Source organism: Sturnus vulgaris, chromosome 11, assembly GCF_052056855.1.
Source record: "Sturnus vulgaris isolate bStuVul1 chromosome 11, bStuVul1.hap1, whole genome shotgun sequence".
Lineage (NCBI taxonomy): Eukaryota > Metazoa > Chordata > Aves > Passeriformes > Sturnidae > Sturnus > Sturnus vulgaris.
In genome coordinates this window covers 5,773,461-5,795,747 of record NC_142253.1, presented here as the reverse complement: position 1 = coordinate 5,795,747, position 22,287 = coordinate 5,773,461, and the positions used below count along the sequence as shown (strand labels likewise).

The following is a 22,287-nucleotide window of genomic DNA, read 5'->3' as shown; positions in this document are numbered from 1 at the left end:
TCTGCATGTTGGCTGCGCTTCAGAGCCTCTGAGAGTTACTCAAATGCAGCTGTACAAGGAGAATGGTCTCTTTATAGACCAAAGGTATTGTATGTCTGCAGAAAAGGCTTTGGTAGCCAGTGAGGAGGGAAGGAGCAGGCAGGACAGGAGGACACAAGTCTCAAATGAGGTGATTTGAAAAACAAGGGGGTTTTTTGTTTGTTTAGTTGGTGGATTTTTTGAAGGAAAACAAACCTACCATGCTGGGAACCTTTTGTCTTTTTCATTAGACAGGTCAGACTCTTAAGATGAGACACTTGGACATTGCTAAGGCTGTGGGACATCAGGGTCAGCCAGTCCTGCTCCTACAAACCCAACCTCTCTGGGAGGGCTGGCACACACTGTGCTGCTCTGCTGGCCCAGGAGCTTCAAAGAAAGATAAAAATCTTCAACTGGCCATGCTCGAAGTGATGTCTGACTCTTCTGGTACTCACTGGGGCCAGGATTTTCCTCTTTGTCTCAGTGCTGAGCAAAATTTAGAGCTCTTAGACTTCCTGCAAAGTCCACAAGTTTTTTTGTCACTGGTTTTAGCAATAAAATAATCTTCTCAAATCTGTAGGTCTCGCAAATTAACAGGTGTTGTACAAAAAGAGAATGGGGAGAGTCCAGCCATTCCCCTGCGAGGCTGAGAGAGCTCAGTTTCTGGCGGCTGGGATACAGTGTGAACTGATTTTGGGGTCAGCTCAGCCTTGCTCTTGGTCATCAGTGCAGATGGATTTTGAGATACATCTTGAAGCTTGCTGTGCAGAGACTGCTGGATGACTTTTTGTGGAGGGTGAAGACTCTAACCTTGGTTGAAGCTCATTGCACCTGATTTTTAAAGTTAATAAGAATGAAAAGTTTACAGAATACTTCTGCCCAGGCAGCTGGGGTTCTCAGCAGTAATACATGTTTATAACTCCACCATGGAATCAATAAACCATATGCTATTTCCCTCCTAAAATTTACAGTCAGATCTGTTGCTGCTTAACAGGGCAAGTAGAAAATAGAGGCATGTAGCCAAACTGGCCCTTAAATGGCTCTTTCCCTGCTCTACAGGTAGGTGACCATTTTCCTTTTTTCCTGGAGAAGCAGTCTAGTATTTCTTTCCTCTGTGCTCAGCTGCATGTAAGTCAGGAGTAAATGAAACCCAGGCCCAGCTTTAAAGCCATTTCCTCGCAGGCTAAGTGTTCTACCATGCCTCTCTCCCTCTTGGAGTAACGGCTGGGCAGATTTTGGGATTAAGTCCTAATGGTTAAATAACGCTGTCTGCCATTTGCTTAGGTGCTGAATCGGGAGAACAGCTTTGCACGGGGCTCTGGGGGCGGGATGTGGCGTGTCCATGCCACGAGCAGAGCGGCTGCATTTTTTCTCACAAAGGAACAATGCACCCAACAGCTGTTGAGCAAACAGCCCTGGCTTTATTGCTGCCACAATAAGTGTCATTCACGCTGTCCTGGGGCACAGCCCAAGGAATGCTGCACACCATCTGCACCAAAGGGAGAGAAACAAATGCAACCCTTGCTCACAGCACTGCAGGCACGTTTGGGAAAAGTCAGATGGCCTTGGATCATCAATACAGTGTTTGAACAGAGCAGAGGAAAACAGGCTCACACAGTCTATAGATACAGAGCCAGATTGTGATGCTCTTGGTCATGGCCAGGCCACAGGAGGTTCTCTAGAAGTTGCTAAGCTTGCCAGTGACATCTGGGGATGTTTGAATATCGAAGATTTCATTTGGATACTGGTTATTTGCTGAAGAATCTGAGCAGATTTATGTAATTCTTCCATGTAATTTATTCACACACACACCTACGAAGCACAGATCTATTAGGTAAGAGCAGTGCAGGTGCTCAAGAAAAAACCCTGCTGGCTTTAAAGTGATTTTTCAGAAGTGCATTTTCCCTCCCTGTATGTCCCTTTGTGCCATGGAAACTGACTGTAGCTGTTCTGCCTTGCCATGGGAACACTGTTTCGAAGAACATTTCCTTTAACCAGGCTTTTAGCACATCCATTTTGATTTACATCCAAATGGGTCACAGACATCAATGCAGTATTATATGGGCAGAAAAAGGGAATGAAATGCTTTTAACATGAAAAATATGCTCTTGCTTATAGGCCAACTTTTGTTCTCTTTCAATTTATCTAGGATTTGGGTGGGTTTAATTCTAAGACTGAATTCAGTACTGGCATAAGTGAGCACAACTCCATTAGTGCAAATGGAGTCTCAGCATTTATGTCAACAGTGAACTTAGATCATTGAATTTTCCCATGTTTGGGCTTGCATGTTTCCTGCAAGATAATATACACATGTACTTGCCCATATGCTGCACATATGCACATAAAAATCCACTGAGGAGGACGTTTGGCTCCTTGTTCCATGTTGACTTTATGTACAGAAACTGCAATCAACTTGTGAATTTTTTGCTTCTCCTGTAGCTAATGTGCCATGCATCTGTAAGGGTCAGCCATGCAGAATGCCACGTTGTGAGTAAAATCCCTAGCAGGAAAGGCAGACATGAAAACTGCTTTTCTTTCCTCAGTCTGCAGGACCGCACATGCACACAGATCCATGGGGTTCATTTGGAATGATTTGTTCTCCCCCGTTGGCATGAAGTTGAACACTGTTGTGAACAGAGGGGTACACAGAGATACTATAGATGCTTATCATTGGAGTGAACTGTAATATTTATTCAGCTGCAGGCCTCAAGTATAGTGCATGCCATGAGTTCTGCTGGCTTGAAGAATAGCAAGGCCAAGGCAGAGATGTCTAATTCTCTGCAATGCTTCCTGCAGCATTGGTGTTGTTGGGCTGGTCAGCAGGCTTGAGAGATGTGTGAGCATTGTGCATTTTCCTGCATTACCAAACCTTAGATGTCCTGAATATAGACACCATGACCTGGCTGCACTGAGAATACAAAGCTGACAGCTGATTTTTGCCACGAACTTTTACTATAAATGCATGGCAAAGGTGACAGGCATGCACAGGTAAGAGTTGTGTGCACTGGTCAAAGGTTATTGGCCATCTGGAGGCCAGGTGTCCTCAGCACTCCATATTTGTGGGCACCAAATACTTCCCTCCAGTATTTAAAAGCAGAGGTAATATTTTCGGTTTTTGTTTGTTTTTAGATTGAAGGGCCTTTGGTATATCTCGAGAGTGACTTTTCCAATGCTCCCTCTGCCCACCAAAATGGGATGTCCTTGTTTCCTCAGTATCAAAAAAGCTAAATAACATTTATGGTGAGAATTAGGGGACACTGGCCTGTAGAGCAGGATGAAATGGGATCACTATGAAGAAAAGTAGGGCTCTGCCCACGTATAAAACTTGACCCGTCTCTGTGAACATTATCCCTGAGAATAATTGGAAATATGCAGCCAGGCTTCCTGCTGTGTCCCATCCCCTGAGGCCACACCCGCTGTATTGCTTTACATGGTGCAGCAATGCACAGCGAGATTTACATATATATCACAGAAAAGTGTTTACAAAAAAATTACCATGTGATTGAGCTGGGAAGCTGCAGAGGGCCCCAACTGTATGAGTTTCCATGCACTTCAGCCAGAAGATTTATTTCCAATTTGTTATTCATAAGGGAAGAGAGAGAGAGATTGGGATGGGGTCCTTTGAAGTGGAAAACAAAGTCTTCTATTCAGCCTTCAGCCTAATAGAATACACATGACACAGGCTTGGCATGGCGGCTGCTTTCATGTAATGTGCTCCTTGTCATTTTGCTTTCCTAGGCTGTGAATGCTAGTGGGAATGGGTATTGCCCTGGAAAAGTCAGGTTATCCCCTGCAGCCTTCTGCTGCAGGAGCACAGTGTGAGCAGGTAGAAGCCTGTTTGGTGATGCTGGTGGGGGACCCAGGCTCAGCCAACTGCTGCAGTCGTGTTGCTCGTAATCCCCAGCTTGTGTTCCATGTTGCAGGAGCATGTGGAGAGAGAGCAGTGTCATTGGGGCTCCTGCAGGCATTACAAGGGCACTTCTGCCCTTTTTTGGAGCCTCTGAGCTGAGCCTGACCTGAGCTCTCACCATTATCCCCCCAAGTGGAAGGCTCCTCTGCTTCTGTGCAGCATCTAAGGTGGCAGAGTGTGCTCTAAGCACTGTATATTGCAATAACCAGCAGTTTTGTTCAGAGTCAGTGTTTTGGGGGGATATGTATATGGATCCTGTGTTTCTTTCCAGGAACAAGGCCCTGGTTTTATAGTAAATCTACAAACCTCTAACAGCTTCTGTGCTTTGCCCTATCTTAGTGGTATTAAAGCCTGCTGAAAGGCTGAGTGTTTTTGAAGAACTTACAGGCCTGACTTACCACACAGCCCTGTCAATTAGTTGGTCCATGGACTATGAGAGAAAACACGTGTGACCTCCAGCACGTCATCCTGGCCCACACCATTGTGTGGTTAGAAAGAATTTGGAGCAGAGTCCTGCTGGTCCTCTTGGCCCTGTGACACTTGTTCCTCTTGGCTTCCTCCAGGATCGTGTCCTCGTGCCCTGCTTCCCTCTCGCTCTTGTGCAGGTTCAGGTTTGGAGCTCTGGGTGAATCACCGAAATTGGAGATGGAAAGAAACACATGAAGTCATCTCATGCTGCCCTTGCCAGCGCAGGATTATTCCCCACAGTACAGTCTTGAGTGCCTTCTCCAATCTATTTTTAAATGACTCAAAGGAGAGGGCTTTCCTCTCCTCCCTGGGGAGGCTGGCTCTGCAGTTCAGTAGACCTCACTGTTGGGGAATTTGCTTCCTGTTCTCCAGCCTCAATTCTCCTTTTCCCTAATTTAATTGAACTGTTCCTGGCTCCACCCTTTTAAACCATTTTCCATATTGCATGACTGTTGCAAATACCTGTTGTCAATTTGCAGTAATGGATGGGAATTCATCACCGTTTGCCTTGCTTGGCAGAGGCTCTTTGTGCAGAGCTGAACTGGGCAGCCAGGCTTTATCAGAAACTAGATTTAAGAACTACATGCCAAGAAATCAGAATGGCCTTTTCCTTCTTCTTTGGACAATGACATTAACATAAAACCCCATCATGACTGAGAATAGGCTGGGCTTCTGGCAAAGCCATGAACAAACATCTGTATTAATGGGCTGGTTTTCCTCTTAGTCCTCCAGCAGCCCTTCCACAGCTCATTTTTACATGGCAGCAGTAACTGTTCTGAGTTCTCTGGCTTAGCTGTAGAGGTACAAATGTTTGGAAAACGTTTAATAAAAGAAAATACAATAATTCTGTTTTTATCAAGAGAAAGCTGTGGCTCAAGCAGCTCAGTTTTTAAACCCTGACTTTCAATTCAAGGTTTCTTAAGCACCTGAAGTGTTTTGCAGATGGGTGCTGAGGGTGGGCTCTATCCTTTGACAGCACCCAGATACTCTGGAAGGTAGTTTGTGTAAGGGAGTGTGTCCTTCTTCCATCAGGACCGAGTTGCAAGAGAACTGTGTGTCCGAAGACTGTAAGTTATTCCAGAAAAGCATATTATGGTTTTGAAGAATTATGAATCTCTATTTATTTATTTATGAGATGAAAATCAGTTTCTGCTGTGGGTGATGGCAGAATAGCAGCCCATACCGAGAACACCAGGAAAAGAATGGCTAGCATTAGAGAGGCTGGAACCCCTCTAGTGCTCTCGTACAGCAGAGCTGCAGCTATTTAGCTGTGGCAGGGTACCAAACAACATTGTGGCTGGCCATTGTTGCTTGAACAGTTTGATTTTTAAAACATTCAACTGAAATACAGCCGCCAGCCAAGCTGGAAGAAGCGAGTCACGAGGACAGCATGTTAAATGAAGAGTCAGCAAACAAGAGCAGAGTTCTCCTGCTCCAGTGGAAAGTGGCTGTACTGCAGAACAAGAGCAGTAATCTCAGCCTAGCACTGCTATCCAGTTGTTTCTAAGAAAATTTTATAGTACAGAAGTAATATGACTTTAAAAAGAAGGAGAATGCCACAGCTATAAAATGAAATTGCTGATTTCTCTGCGGTGGGTCTCAGAAGGGCTGTGGATCCCATCCCTTTTTGCTCAGTACTGATGCTCACATCATAAACCAGAAACCTGTCCTCCAGAAAGCTTTCAATGTGAGGTGTTTCAGGAGATGAGAAAGGGGTGATGGAGCAGGGTGAAGGAGGGGAGAGCACAGTGATTGTAGCTGCCATGGTAAACCCCTCCCAGCAGAGCTGGCCTTTGCTGCTGGTACTGACCAGGCTCATCAAATTGTGTGAAATGACTTGAGAGGTGGTTTTGGAAGGCACTGTTCTTGTTGGGACTTTAAATGTGTGTGTGTTACAATGCTGCTGTGAGTAAATGGATGGGAGCAGGGTGTGTGGGAGCCATGGAGAGGAGGGTGTGTGGTCCCTAATGATGCCAAGTGAAAAACAGAGACACACCTGCTTTGGGATGTAATGGGAGTGATAAGAGTAATTTCTTAATGATGGGGTTTTTTGGGGAAAGGTTTAAGAAATGTAGAGGAGCAAACAGGACTTGTGTCTCGTGGAAGTGAGAGCTGTTCATTTGAAATGGGAGCCTTTTGTACATCTGGGCTGAGCTGATATTGGTTCTTGCACGCCGCCCTCTCACTCAGTGTTTTGCTTTGTGCTGTTTTATCTGCCAAAAAGAAAATAAATTCACAAAATATTTGCAAAGTTGCATGGCCACAGGCTTAAATACATACATATGAATTCCCTGAAAGTAATTTGCTTCGAGCCCTCCTCAGTTCCAGACGTCTTTCTCACTCCATCTGCTTGTTCAAGTACACAAGTTCCTTGGGAAAAATCACTTATTACATCACTCAAAAATGCCACAAAAATAGCTTTTCACTTAAGTTCCCATCCTCAGAGTTAACTCACATGGGGATCAGATAGATTCAAACATTTAATAATTTTTTATTTTCCTTTCTCTTTAAACACAGGATCTCTGGTCATGGAAGCAGGGTCACGTGGTGGATTCTTGGCAGTCAGCAGTCTGTGGAGCTTTTGCAGGTGCAAAGGATTATATGTTATACTGGGAAAGACTAAAGAAGAAAGGGAAAAATGTGCAAATCTATTAAGTATAGCAGAACAACATTCCTTTGTAATTCAAGTTTGTTTAGAAGAAAACGGATCCAGTTGTTTGGAAATAGGAAAGTCAGCAGAGGAAAGAGAAGAAGTAAAAAAAAAAAAAAGAAACTCAACCAGGGTGTCTGTTTGAAAGACAACCAATTTGTTTTTGACAAATTTCTGTTATTTAAAAAACGGTGGGCCTGTCAGTCAGGCTTTGTGATTATTTCAAAGTTGATTTGTAAAATCCTCATCCAGGAGAAACTTAGTTTGGGTGGGGGTTTGTGCAGCTGTTCGCTCCGAGCACTTCCCCAGGGGCTGAAGTGATTGCAGAGGCCGTGATTCACCATTCCTGTGACAGCTCTGACAGCCACCTAGATTAACTGGAGGCAGGAGAGCAGAGGGCCAGCACTGCTCAGCCTGGAGGCAAAAGCCTTCCACAGCAAAAAAACCCAGAGGATGAAACATCTGGGCAATCTCCAGACACTACAAAAAGAATAAAGAGTGGCAGAATACAATACTGCACTATTTATTACCAAACAAGCCAGAAGTTAATTGAATTCTTCAGTAGGCTTCTTGCTTGATTTTTGCCTACTGTATTTGTTTCCAAAAAAACAAAAAGAAGGAAAAAAATCAATTAATGACTCATCAGTACAGCTGACAAGTTTGAGGGAGGAGAGATTCAACTGTCTTAATAGAAAAAACAGATTAATAGTAAAGGGATGGATAGCCAGAGCTCTTCCCCCAAGGAGCTAAAATACATTTTGAGATTCCAAACCAGTAACAGAATATGTAGAAAAAATAAATCCTGTTTAAAGAGAAATTATAGCATTTCTTGAAATAGAGATTATCAAAAGCAAAACTAGTTCTTTGATAACTTACAAAATCAGAGATATTACATTGAATGTAATTTTTAAAAAATAAGTTCTGTTAGGGGAAATGAAGTATTAATAGCAGCAGAATTCCAGCAGAGACTGAGGCTTCATTTTGAAGGGCACTGAAACTGCACAGCTGAGGGGAGGCAGCGTGGCTGTAGCTGCACAAAGTTAAGTAGATCGGGTATGTGAGCAGTGAGGGAATGGTTTAGGTAGAACTGATTCCATTTTGGGGCTGAGGGAATATTTTAGGTGACCTCTTGTAGTCTTGTCCAGCTGTATTTTTTCTGTTTATGTTGATGGGAAGGGAGTTTTATTCTGCTTCGAGATCCTGCTGTTGGATTTTACTCTGCCTTCATCAATCAGTGCAAACAAAAGAGCAAATGAAGCAGACTGTTAATTTTCAATTTGAAACAAATCAAACTAACAGACTAAAACTGCTTTAAAATGCAATCTGTATGTCTGCAGGTGTGATGGGGATCATTAATTTATCACTGTTGATTGAGAGATTACAGTTAGATTGATACAAAAACTGTGTTCAGGCATGTTCAGAGAGCTGGAAAGGTTATCTGATTTACCCAGAGCCTTGCAGAGTAATTTCCTGAGGTCAAATCTGGTGCCTCAGTTGGAAATTTAGCCCAGTGCTTCCAGTTCTTTCTCTCTATGTCCTGATTCTGACCAGTTGTGTTTGGACTTGCAACTGTTTAATAGATGTTCAGCAGTGTCTGCTCCTTTTCTAGAGCTTCCAGAGCACAGCAGTGCATGGACAGGTGCTCACTGTCCTTTGGCACTCACTGGGGACACCAACACTTTGTGTTGGAGGAGACACCAGGTCCTGGAGCAGCACAGAGGCTTTCAGGTCCATGTGGTGGTAGATGAGCACTTCATCCTGGTTACCTTCCTAGGCTCCATCCCCAAGCACAAATCTTTGCAGAGCTGGAGTCTTATTTTCTAGATCATGCTGTAATTGGTGAGGATAAATATTCTCTGGGTTATCCTTCCTCCAGCCTGGCTTTCCTTCTCTGTGCTTTGTCTCCTGATTCCTTCCTTTTCACCAGCACTATTGTAATCTTCCTCTCTCATGTGCCCTTTGAGGACCTGCTTCAAAGCTCAGGAGGTTGAGCTCTCTTTGGATCAGAACTTTCCCCTCTGTCTCCATTGCCTCCCTCTGAGATATGTAACAGGCTGGCTTTGATATTGATCTATTCTGGTACTGCATCCATTCTATGTCACTGAAAATATTTAGCCTTCTTGCTGAGGGGAGGCAGTGGAAAAATAATTTCCTGCATTCTGAACAATGGATTCCAGAATTAAAAGTTATTAGCCACCTACATATAGCATCAGATGAGGGAAGAAAAAGCTGACCAAACTTTTTATCCCTTTCTTTCAACCCCAAAACAAAAAATTAAAACCTTGCCAGTACCCTGGGAATAAAACAAGATGGATGTGTGCATAGAAATGATTTAAAATCATTGTGTTATAACCCTTAAAAGGAGAATGTTATCCAAAAACAACCTTTGCACAAAGATATGCTGTCAAATGCCACCATGGTGGTGGTGGGATGGTGAAATCACACAGAAAGGCTTTTCTCCTGTGTTCTTTGCTTGAATTCAATACTTTCTAAAAATATGTTAGAGGTCCTGAGGGGCAGGGTAATAAGCTGAAAGAAACTGAAAGAAAAGTCCTGTTTAGCTTCCCTTTATGGCACACACACACATGTGTGTCTGTATGAGTTGGTTGTAACTATTTGGTGAAGACAGAACCAAGAGCAACAATCTGTTGAATTCCATGCCCAGTGCCTGTGAAATGGCAGCAGTTTCAGCCCTCATATGTAAGATGGATGTATGTGATGCATGGGCTTTTTATGGCAATGTAATAGGCATAATATAATAATAATCTCTAATATAAATATTAAATAATCTCTAATATAAATATTAGAGATTTGGAATCCTCTCTGACTTGTCTGTTAATAATTTAACCCCTTAAGGCCTTGTCCAGCTTTATCATCATCTTTTGTGTCTTAACAGAGACGTTTGGAGTATTTGAGGAGAAGGAAAAGGTGATACCTGAGCAGCCAGTGGGGGAGAACCCAAGGGTAGATCTCAATGAGATTTTAAGTCTGAAATTGTGTTTGAACCAAACCTTGCCCCGTGTCTGAGCTGTTTGGACACCACTCCAGATCTGGGCAGGGCATGGAGGCAGAGGAGGGAAGGATGTCCCCATGCAGCCATGATTCTGCTTTCATCCCATGCTCAAGTCTTCTCTGGATTTAGATTGCCTGGCTGGACCACCCCAGCCCTGCAGTGTACCAAGGCAGGCTGTCCCAGGAGAGCTTCTGGCTTTCCTGTGTTCTCCATGCAAGTGGGACAGTGGCAAGGAAATCCTGCCTTTGGGTATTAGCTGTTGGAAAAGAAAAGTACTGCCCTGGAGCAGCGAGGTGATCCCCAGCTTGTCAAAGAACCTGAATGTACATTTAATGTGACTGAAAATTGCCCTGTTAAGATGCCTGCTTTCTCACTGCCATGAGAAAAAGTGTGGCTTAACATTAATAATTAATGCCTTGTGGTGACACAGTCACCAAGAATGGAGGTGCAAGCCCAGTGAATCATAATGGACTAACTCGAGCTTTTTGCACATTAACAGGGAGGATTTCCCATCACTTTTGTTTTGGTCTAATCGGCTCTGACAAGATTACACACTGTGTCTAAAAGCCTCTTTAACTCTATAGCTCTGAATAAATTTTTGAGTAGTTCTCAAGATTTCCCTACAGAGTCTGCTTGGAACATGCTCCTAACCCTGAATTGGTTAAATCTCTGGAGGGAGCAGTGCTTTGTCTTGGTATTTCTGCTGAAATCCAAGGAGGATCTCAGATCATTTTGCTCTACTATAGGCAGGTGTCGTTCCCACACTGATAAAAGACCAGAATAAACTTCCTCTTAAAATAGTTAACACGATACCAATAAAATAGAAGTTCAAATAAGAACTTATTAATTGAAGAGTTCTGAAAAAGACAGTTTGTGAACTTGGAAATCAGTCAGTGTAAGAGGATGCTGTGAGGTGTAGTGTTGGACATGAGCTGCTCAGTTTTTCCACCTGTGTCTCAGTTTTGGGACAAATTTCAGGAGAAAATTCCCTGGAATGAATGTTTCTCCTGAAGAGAAGGGCTCCAATAATCCCTTTTTGCCAATGCGAGAAATTAATACCTGGGTGAAAGTGAATAAAACCCTGTTTATTAACAAAAAAAATAAGGTCCTGAGTCCAGGTGTCAGTACAGAAAATAATAATGAAGAAAGTCAATAATACAGTTTGACCTGAATTTTTTTCTTTTCCTAAGATTGGTTAATTCCAACAAGGAACAAATTCTTGTCTCTTGAAATGAGCTTGGCCTGCAGAACAGGGCTGGTATTGAAGGAGAGAGAGCAGGGGTCTGGCCACATGACAGGAACTCAGAATCAGGGAGAACCCCTGTAATGGCCAGAAGGATTCCCTGGACCCTTTAGAAAAGGTAAGGAGAAGTTAAAATGGTACAGAAAAACAAGATGCCAAAACTGAAGGAGAACTTGTCTTCTTCCCTTCATAGGATCTTATTTGAGGATTGTGTCTAAGTACCTGAGAAACATTTTTCTGTTGCAGCAAATTCTACAGACTGCAAGAACTTAGGGTTATGTATTTTTCCCAGGTGAAGTATTTCATTCAGTTCTGATGCTTTTATTTGTGTATGCCAGCTAAAATGGTAGAAAATGCCAGCAGCAACCTAGGGGAATATTTTAAGTCTTCAAGTCTTTTTATTCTTATTGCCAAATAAAGGTAAATAATTCTCTGCAGATGTCTGTCACCAGCACTTCCATCAAGGACTGGTCACTGGGAAAGTGTGAGTAGCAGGGGGATTTTCTGTTTAACACCCTGACTTGGTAAAATTTGGCTGCTCAGCTGATGTGTGAATATACAGTGACCATTGTAACTTCTTGGGAGATGGGTGATGAATTTTCCACTACTGCATGAAGGTTTCTTTTCCCAATAGAGGAATTTGTCACTCTGCTAGAAGTATTAATGAGCCAAGAGCCTTCTCCCATGTGAAAATCCATCTTTAAGCCTACCTGCTGAGCCCAGGTCATCCCCAGCTCTAGGGCAAGGGAGAAAAGAGCCTTTTCCAAGAGCGAGCTGGGGAGTGAGCCTGGGCACAGACTGCCTGCAAAGGTGCCTTTTTCTCCATCAGCTCTGCACAGAAACCAGGATGGTTTAGGAGTGGGAGGCTCAATTTGTCTGGCCCTTTCTTGTCCACCTGATACTCTGATGCTTTTCCTGGTTGCTGATTAGTGGAGCAGACTCCAGCCTCATGTGCAGCTCTTGGTGAGTTCAGTGACAGCAGGAACTGAATGATTATTAAATCAGATTATTAAATAATTTAAAGATCTGTTGGGCCCTATTGTGTATTAGTAGAGTGCACAGCCCTCCTATTTTCAATGAATAGATTTGCTTTAACAGTTTCTGTCTGTTGTATCAATCTGGTGATTGGAAGCAGTCAAGTTTTAAGTTCCTTTATCCTCTTCCTGGATACCTGTGTACTAAGATTTAAGAGGTCCTTCTAAAATTATCATCTACATTTAGAGTTAAGGCTGGAGAACATTAATTTTGTCAGACTCTGCCTTCAATAAAAAGCAGTCCCCAACAAATGCTAGCTTTAATCTCATGTTTTTGTCAAGCATATACAAACTTGCTTTTAATTTAGCCGCTATCCTGCTGCTTGTTGTGCTTATGAAGCATTTTATTGTTGCCGTTGCCATTCTGAATTGATTGGTAAATCTGTACCAAATACTTCCCAGTGATGGAAAAAGAAACATTGAAATGTTAATAACGAAAGAGTAGGGACCATCCAGATGTCAGCTGGGGAAAAAATGAAAACCAATCAGCCTTGATTAAACTTTTCAGATAAGAATTTGGGAACATCATGTCAGGATAGATTGTGTTTGTTCTAACCACTCTATCAGCCAAGACTGAAGCTGCTGCCAGTAAGAAACTCTCAGGAGTAAATGCATAAAAAAAGTTACAGGGATCTGATAAGGGACACAAGTTATTCTGACTAAAGTGTTGCCATCAGAGCTGGGTGATGCTTTGAGATTTTTTTGCTTGATAGAGCCTGACAGCCATGTGGTTCACTGTTTAATTTTAGCTTGGTCTGTGGGCAAAGGAAGGGCTTCTACATCCAGACTTGTAAAGCCACTATTTTCCATGGAGATTATTTTTACCATTCTAAAAATACATTGCTGACATGAGTACCAAAGTTTCTATCCAGACCATTCTCTCAAAGCCTTTTGGTCACTTACGCAAAAACTGGCTCACAATAAAAAGATTTTCTGACCTTAAACAAGGTCCAAGAATGGACTGGAATTTAGTTTAACTTGCTCATAGTTTCTGCTTTGACTTCTTGAATGCAGCCCATTTTTCTGCTTTTTAGTGAGGTATCAGTGTTAGAAAGCTTCCGGCAGAGTGAGCCACACGGGCCAACCTTATGGGAGTGGAAGCTGCTCCTAAAACCAGGCATTTTGGGCTGCTCACTAACTCAGCTTCCCTGCTATTCTTGTTTGAGATCCAGGGGACTGCACATGTGCCTTCCTGCATCTCCTGAACTGTCATGGGACATTCCTTAATTAACTGTAAGAAGTCAAGTAGGGTGCCAGCTGGCCCAGCCTCCTCTGTCGTAAAACAGGGTTTAATATGCTCAAGTTAAGGTGGTTGAGAGAGGGAGATGCAGGTAAAAACACAAGGCAGCAGGGAAAATGTTTGTTTTCATTACTTTACAGATTTTAGAAGAAATGCTTTTTCCTTTCTCCCATTCCAAGAAAAGAGAGATCAATTTTTCTACATTCCATAAAACTTGGAACAGAAAATAGATTATTTTTAGCTTATTCCCTGGGTACTGTGTAAGCTTCAGTCTTTGGAGTCACTTTGTTCCTGGCTGTAGCAGATACAGGATTTTTGCAAGCTCCAGAGAAAAGAAAAAAATAGGAGGAAGAAGAAAGATTTCAGAACAAGTCTCTTGCTCTCTTTTCTTCCCCCTTTCTTCCCCTTTCATTCTTCACTTAGTGCTGTTCCTGCATTTTAGGAGTTTCCTTCACTTGGGCACTTCCTCAGCATGAATTACTCATTTTAAATATTTTGAACAGACGAGGGAAAGATTAGAATTGATTTTAGGATGGGGAAATAAGGCAAAAGGAATAAAATTCTGGGAGGAAAAGCAGCAGAGCTGGTCTCTAGATAGCACAGGAGGCCAGGATGTAGTCACAGGGTTAAAATACAGAGCCAGACACACACAAATGTTTGGGGGTGAGATATGCAGATGGGTAAGCTGAAGATTTCTGGCTTTCAGGAGAAAAGTCACAGGTGAGCTGGCTGTGACAAGTGACAAGTCATGAGCTCCAAGGGTGAAGTTTGGGAGAGAGTGGAGAATAAAAATTCCTCTGAGGGTAAGGGTAAGATGGCATTTGTGACAGCAGATTTCTGACAATTTCCTAAGACCCTTGAGCAGCTCCACATTGTTCTTACCAAAGTGGAGCTGATTTAATCTGTTGGAGATGAGCTCCATCCCAAACACTGACTTTTCTTTTTTCCTTGAAACAGTCCCAGATCCAGTCTGTGTGTATCTAGTGAGTGGCCCAAGCATATGTGTTTCAGATACTGAGCATGTTTCTATCTTTCTGGCATTTAAGTGGTCAGACTTCAATTCTCTAGGCAGAACACAGTGTGACTGGTTTATTTTCCCATCTCTGCAAATGACTAAGTAGATTTTTTTTCCTTCAAAACTTGCTGTAGATGTTGGAAATGGAATCTGTTATCCTTACAACCTTCCTATGTTCAAAACAAAAAGACAGTAATGTCCCTGGGGATGTTTGGATTTACAGTTAAGCAGCAGAGAGCTGTTTTCTAAAATCAACACACAGTAACAAAACATCTGTGTACAGACCTTGGGCAGACGTACCCGAGCTCTGACGTGAGGGAACGTGCTGTAGGCATTAATAACAGAGCAGTGTTGACCACAGCCCTGGGAATTATAGGCAGTGTGGCATTCATATTCACACAACAATGTCTCACTTGTGCTTGGTATTTTAATTTTCTCAGGTGGATTTGCAGCTGCAGTCACCACACCGCTCGACGTAGCAAAGACAAGAATTATGTTGGCAAAGGTAAGGGGGAAGGAGGCCACCAGACAGGCCAGTGAATGGCCTGGGCATTCCAAGGTTTCTGTAGGGTTGTTACAGAATGAAATCCAGCACCTATTAATAACAATTTCTGCTCTTGTCCTAGAAGGCAGGAGTAGATGTGAACAGGCACTGCATGCAGAACTAATGAAATTATTGTGTTCCTTTCCTTGAATGCTTCTCTGGTCCTTTCCCAAAGGAGCTGTCTGAAACAGACTTGGGCTTGTGCTCAGCTTCCAGAGTCTCATGCAGTGTCTTTAGGAGAAAAGCCTTGCAGAGTCAGACACCCAAAGTTAAAAAATCCCGTCAGGGATTTATTCTGCTCTTCTGATAATTCAGTGTGTGTGTATGTCTTTTTGGAGGAGAGCTTGGTACTGGATTTTCTGTCACAAAATTTTGAACTATAGAGATTGTGATGACCAACATCTGCCAACCAGGACATAAGGAAGATTGCTTATAAGATCAGTAAGTTTAATAAGTTTAGGAATTGCTGGTGAGTCTGGTGTTCCCATCATCATCTCACTGACCCAGGGCAGGCTGACAGCCACTGAGCTAAGAGCCCTCAGCAGGTGGATGTTCCTAAAGCCTTTCCCAGCCCTGAAAAGAGCTGTTGTGTTGATATAGGATGGGCATTCTGGTGTTTCTCTGGGTGTTTTTAACCCTGTTGCTCACATCTCTCAATTTGGGATGTTTCTTGTTGCTAACATGCACCTCCCCACCTGAGTCACATCTGTGCTCACCGTGTTGCTGTGTTATCTGCCATTGCTGGGTTGTGTCTGCTGCAGCTTCTTTGTCCTTGGATAGTGTCAGTGATAAACCTGTAAAAGTGGGGTTTCATTTCTCTCTGCCTTTCTCCTGAGCAAGCAGGTAAAGAAATGAGGGTGCTTTGAGACCATTCAGTTTAAATTAGTCATTTCACATTAACTAGGTCACACATGGAATTTAAGTGTCTCTTGTCCTGCTGTTTGGCCTCTGTTTTGCACTCAAGACAATTTTCACATGCAATACACTACTCACAGTTTTTTGGGGGTTTTTTTGGTTCTTTTAAATCTAAAGGAGCAACAAAGTCACTTGGTGTTTTGAGAGTGTTTTTATTAAGGTCTAACTGCAATATCAGCTGCTGGATGTAGAGCTGAGTGTAGTGCAGAAGGGACTGGGTGCCCAGTTCTGAACTAAGCAGCTCTGTGACCTTGATAGTTTTGTTCTTCTGGGCCTCTCTTTCACTTTCTGCTCTTGTTTTCATTCCTGGAGACGAGGAGCTTTTGCCTGTGCCTGGGATGAGGAGGTCATTAGGGTTGTCTGTAATTCCTGCCATGTAGCACTAAGCAGGGACAGGAGCTCAGTAAATAGCTAAACCTCTGCCAACAGTTTCCAGTCTCTCTCTCTGTGGTGCAGGCTGGTTCCAGCAATGCCAGTGGGAATGTTCTGGCTGCCCTTGGTGACATCTGGAGGACACAAGGCCTGTCAGGGTAAGGACATGCTGCACCTCAAGGTTGTGTTGTCTGTGTGTTTTGGGGGTGTGAGAGGATGGGATCTGTTTATATTTAAATACTGGCATACAGAAAAGCCTTTTGATTGTTGTACACCTGGGCAGGGAGCAACAGTCAGACAGCCCAGAACAAATCCTTAAGGGAGGTTGAGTGTCCTCACCTTAGCCCTGGCTGGGGGCAGTGTCCAGGGAAGAGCACAGAAAAGGGCATTGTTGGGAGTATATCCAACCTCTAAGCCCAGCTCCAGGTGTCAGAGGCAAGGGTGGCTTTGTGTTAATAACCCATGGTGGACTTTTCCCTGTGAACATGTGCATGTGTGATTTGTAGCCATTTAAATTCAGGCACATCTCGTAGCAGTGAAGACAGCAGTTTCATTTGAGGGATGTGAATTCGCTCTCCTGAGGTGCCAGGAAAGGTCATCATAGGACCCACAAGCCCCTTGTGGACAGTTTTTCCTCAACCTCCTGGCAATTTCTTGCAGATTTGAAAGCACCAGCGAGGTCTCCTCTGTTTCTTTCAATTCTCCATTCTTGTTGTGAAGTGCAGTGTGAGCAGGCAGTGCCAATGTGGTGCCAGCAGTGGGGACAGCTGAAGCAGAGGGAGGGAGCCCTGTGCTCTGAATCTCCTCTTACTTCTGGCCTCGAGCATGTGCCCCTGGATTTTTGCCATGTGGAACCCAAAAGTGCAAGTTTTCTGAGCCAGGCTTGAGTACAAAGAGTAGCTCTGAGCAGTCACAGAGGAGCTCTCCAGGGCTTTCCTGCTGTAGCCAGAGGGTGGAAATGTTCTGGGCTTTCCTGTGACCAGTTGTGGCAGTCTGAGGTGATGTCCATCCAGTCTCTTTAGTGCCTCATTTTGTCCAGTCCTGAGACAGAGAAACACTCTCCTGACCTTGGAGCAGTGTGGAAACACACTGCTAGTCTTCTGCTAGTGTTTCTAGAACACTTTGAGGTGTCAAAATTAATTTTTACTGACACTGCTTCACGTACACCACCTTGTCCTCTTCTGAGTGATGCCTTTTGCCAGTATTTGACCTCTGAAATTGAATATATGTCTTAACTTTTCCAGTCCGTGAAGTTCAGCCTGTGCTTCTTTCAGTAGGGCTCATATCTCACCTGCCTTTGGCCTGGAAGAGAAATTGAGGGATTTTTGGAAGCCTGGGGCTTTTCCCTGTAGTTTTCCCTAGATCTTTAACCCTCTCACTCTTTCAGGACACTGTTCTAACCTTTGTTGCCCGAAGCGCTGTGCACAACGCAGCTTTGCAGGGGACAGCTTTCTCTGAACATCTGATCTCTGCTTGCCCAGCTAATAAAAGTTCAACCCTCTTTCTACACATGTGGGAAATAATTCAAAACAAATTGCAGGAAGTTCCTGAACACTGATTCCAGGAAGGCATCCAGCTGTGCCCCCCGGCAGCACTCAGGGCTGGGCTGTCCCAGGTTTGCCTCTCCAAGAGGACTCGGTGATGTGGCAGGGGATGAGTTTTGGGTCCTGCATGCCTTGGTGCACTCTTAAGGCATGTTTTGAAAGGGACTGGGAGAAGTGAGGCCATGTCTGCTGCTAGTGGAAGTTGAGCTCTGAAGGGTGTGAAGAAGCATGGATTTGACTGAGGTAACTTCCCCCACCCCCTAGCCAACAGCAGAAAGTAAAAATGTATGTTTGTGTTCTTTTCAGGGTGTTTAGAAAAGTGTCCTTTTCTAAATAACCCAGAATTAAACTCTGCCCAAAGATAGCACCAGTGGACTAGGACCAAAGGGAACACAATTCAGTTGAAATCAAAACAATAAGAGATCTGGAGAAAAAGCAACATGTAAAGGAGGCCAAGCTGCGTCAGCTGCGAGGAAAAGGAAGAAAGTCTTGGGAAAAATAAACGCAGAGGCTGCCATGCCTGCTGCCAATTATAAATCTATTAATCAAAACCAATAAAAATGTCGGGCTTTTTTGGCCAGTTACAACATGACATGATTTATGGCTCCTCTAATAAATCTCGTATTTGAAGAGGAGGAATTCTGAGGGCAGAAAGACGCATTGCTTATTGCCACCTTATTAAAACCAGAGCACAGGGCTCAGCTTCCTGGTCTGCACCTAGTAAATCCCTCTGCCTCACGCCAAGAAATTCCACATCCCTTTCTGTCCAGGGAGAGCCAAGACTGTGGCAGGGGTTAGGATAGGGATGGGGTGAGTGGATCTGTGAACCTCCTTGCTCTTGCCAGCAGGGTAGAGGAATCACTCACAGGAAAGGGAGTTTGCATCTTGTCCGATGGCTTTTCACACAAGGAGATTGTGATGTTTGAAAGCCATGGATGAAGCTTCACAACTGTTTGGTGAGGAACACGAGGGTTATTGGAGTGGTAATGCTGGTCAGGTGGCCTGTTTAGAGCTGGAGATGGAGCTGGTGGTATTGCACCAGGTGTCCTGTTCCTCCCATGAGCTTCCTGGTCAGAGTGGAATTGGCACTTCTGAGGTACCAATTTAATTTTGAAATAATAATCCCTCAACATCGTTTAGTTTTATTTGTTGAAGTGTGGGTTATGAATCTCGATTTCAATGGAAAAATACCAGAAGGGCACATGCCTCAGCAGTAACAGCACATGCAGAGAAAGCCTCTCGAGGGGAGGGGAGCAGAGAGAATTATTTTTTGGGAGTAGAGAAGCATCTCCCCCATCTCTGGAGGAATTTTGCCGGGCAGCCAAGCAGGGGGGAGAAAGCCTCCACCACCTGCAGTGCAAGTTACACTGCCAAGACTCTTGAGCCTATCTAATGTCCCATGAAAGAGCAAACCATGGGAGGAGCTATGGGATAGAAAAGCCATTATAAACTGCCTTGCTGCCTTGCTCATTGTGCATGATTTATCAGCTGGCCCTCGGCCCTGTCCTCCTTCTCCTGCCCTGCTCAGCATCCTCTCCCTGCAGTCCTGCTCGTCCTGTTTGCCCCTTGCATCCCTGCCTGGTCCCTGCTGCTCCCTGAACCCAAGGCACACTGCTCCCCACAGAGACAGCTCAGTGCAGAGCTGGAGCCTGAGGAAAGCAGTGCTTTGTCTCCGGATGGCCACCTCCTTGCTCCAGAGGGTACTTCTTAGGTTTTGTGGCTAAGCACACAGTGCTTACACACAGAGCTGGCCCCTCTGTGCCGTGTCCAGGCCCTGCAGTGCCTTCCCCTCTTTCCCAGGGAAGTGGTAGAATCAGCATCCCTTTCCCAGGGAAGTGTTCAAAACGTGTAACTGGTGCTTGGGGACATGGGTTAGTGGTGGGCTTGGTAGTGCTGGGTCATTTTGGGCTTGTTCTTTTTCAACCTAAACGATTCAATGATCCAAAAGGTAACTGCAGGGGTCCTATTAGTCTCCTGTTAGGAAGTGAGGAGTGGCAGAGTGCCAGGTGAAATCTGCAGACAGAGACCAAATCCAGCTAGACAGCAGACCTCTGCCCACCAGAGCGGTTTCTGATGGGGCCAGCAGAAATAAACCCAATTTATCTCATCTGCTGATGGAGGCAGGCGTGGCCCAGCAGAGACCAGTTGGGATCAGACCTGCCACAGAGCTCTGCTCTTTGCATTTGGGCTCTCCCTGCAGCTGTTCAGCTCTGCAGAAAGGGAGCCCATGGGGGAAGCGTGGATTGCAGAGGTCACGGGTGGCAGGTGGGAACAGGAAACTGGGAGAAGCAGGGCCAGGATTCTTGGAAGTGATGGTTAGTAATAGGGGTTGCCAGGGATGCAGCTTCTGGGTAACTCAGTTATGGGCCCCTGTTTGTGTAATAGCTGTGTCTCGAGTGGGTTGTTCTGGAAATGAATGTCTGCCCCTGCTCCCGTAATGAGGCTTCCTAATTCAGCAGGAGAGGGATGCTGTGTGCTGCTCCCTAGGATGTGCCCTATCAGTGCTCTGTCCACACATGCCTTGTACAAATTACTCTGTTTTAAAGCTGTCATTATGGTAATAGGCCCAATTGCTGTCTAGTAAAGCCATAAAATGTTTCCATCTGCCTGTGTGCTCCAGGCTCCTTAGCAGAGCTCATTACTGCCAGAGTTTCCCTGTGCAGCAGGAGCAGGGAGCTCCTGAGCAGCAATTCCAGGTCTCACAGGAATTACAGCGTGTCCCACTGTGGACATGCTCTTAGCAGGACCCTGCAGTGTTTGGGAAAGCCAGGGACAGGATCCCTGTGGAGCTCAGCCACAGATCTGGAAGGGAGTGGGATGCCAAACTGATTTGAGCTTAATGTTTAATCCTTGCTTGCCACAAAGGAAGCCTGTAATCCTCTGGGAGGATACACTGGCCTGTTCTGAAGTTGTTAAACCAACTGTGAGTTCAGATGTGTCAAGCAATTGGCTTTGCACGAGTTTCCTGCTAATTTTGAAGAACTGTGAAGATCAGGCACCTGAAAAGGATGGCAGCTGAAGGTGCCACAAATTGAGTATTTCTGCTCCCTCACAGCTGTTGTCTGTTACTGGGAATGAGCCAGGGCAGTGAGCAGGGCAGTGTGTGCAAGGGGAGAGGGCAGTGGAGGACAGGATGTTCCCACCTGTCTGCAGCTCTTCATGGACCTGTGCCTGAGCTCCCCTTTCCAGTGGCCCATAATGGCCTCCTGCCTCTTCCTTCTGCATCCAAGGAGTGTGGAGAGGGCTTATAAACCACAAGCTTTGGGAGTGATGTGTTGGGGAAGTCCAGACAGATTCCTTCACTCAGCGGTGAGGTAGGATTTGAGAAACCAGCAAGAGAGAGTTTTTCTTGGTTTTATTTTCCAAAGCTCATCCTCTCAAACTGCCTTTCCTTGCCTTCAGCTTGTTTGCAGGTGTTGTCCCACGGATGGCAGCCATCAGCCTGGGAGGCTTCATCTTCCTGGGGACATATGAGAAGACTCGGCAGCTGCTGCTCTGAGCCAGCCTGGCCACTCCTGCCAGAGAAGAGGAGGAGTTAGGCTGGGAGCAGAGCCTTCCTCCTGCACCCCTCACACCAGCTGTCCTGCAGGCTGAGAGCCACTCTCCCTGCTAGAGAAAAGTAAATCCTCCAATAATCCAGTTTCCCTAACATGAAATTTTCCTGCATGGAAAGTGGGTGAGGTCATTGTAAAGAGTTGTGCCAAAAAAGTAATATTTGGGGGGTAAACAGCTAATTATGGTGGCTGCGAAAGGCATTATTAGAACTCCTACAGGGAAAGTGTTTTGGAAAGCTCTGGCTTGGGGGGCTGAGCGGGGAGGCTGAAATAAAGCAAGTTTTCATCATTCAGTGGCACCTGCCTCATAACAGGGGAGGGGAAGGGGCTGATAGAGTTACAGCCTGCTGCCCTCCAACAGCACCGAAAGGATTCCAGCTTGGGAGAGCTCTTTGTGAAAGACAATAATCCATTTGTTTCTGATTCGAGCTGTATTTGTGGAAGTTTATATTCCTGTTTATACCTACAGGTGCTCAGCAAGCATTCCTGTGTGGGAGCCAGTGCAGCTTTATTAATCACACTCATATTTCTCCAGTAAAAGCACAGGCTTGTATTATTTTACAGCTGTGCTTGTGCAAAGACATGGAGCTCTGCCTTCTTTTGGTCTTCATCCCTCAGCTGCTGAAGCAGCAGGAGGATGGAAGTGCTGAAGCCTGAGAGGGCAAGGCAGGGAGAACATCAGCTGATGTAGGGATGGATCCTTGGGATGCTGCTGTCAGGCAGAGCAAAATTCTGGTGCTGTTCTCATGTGGGAAACAGAAGGTGCA

At 44.7% G+C, this 22,287-nt stretch overlaps 1 protein-coding gene across 2 annotated transcripts in view; it reads left to right on the top strand.

Moving 5' to 3' along the window:
• SLC25A26 (solute carrier family 25 member 26) overlaps nt 1-21,809 on the top strand; it is an 83,122-nt gene extending 61,313 nt beyond the window's left edge. The window contains exons 7-10 of one of the 2 annotated variants that reach the window (XM_014873253.2): nt 6,914-6,983; nt 15,032-15,096; nt 16,507-16,580; nt 21,369-21,809. In XM_014873253.2, the coding sequence (XP_014728739.1) occupies nt 6,914-6,983; nt 15,032-15,096; nt 16,507-16,580; nt 21,369-21,465 (306 nt within the window). In that variant the 3' untranslated portion in view covers nt 21,466-21,809. The remainder of the gene's footprint in view (nt 1-6,913; nt 6,984-15,031; nt 15,097-16,506; nt 16,581-21,368) is intronic. The other variant, XM_088171291.1, reaches the window with a different exon arrangement.
• Nucleotides 21,810-22,287: the final 478 nt, after the last annotated feature.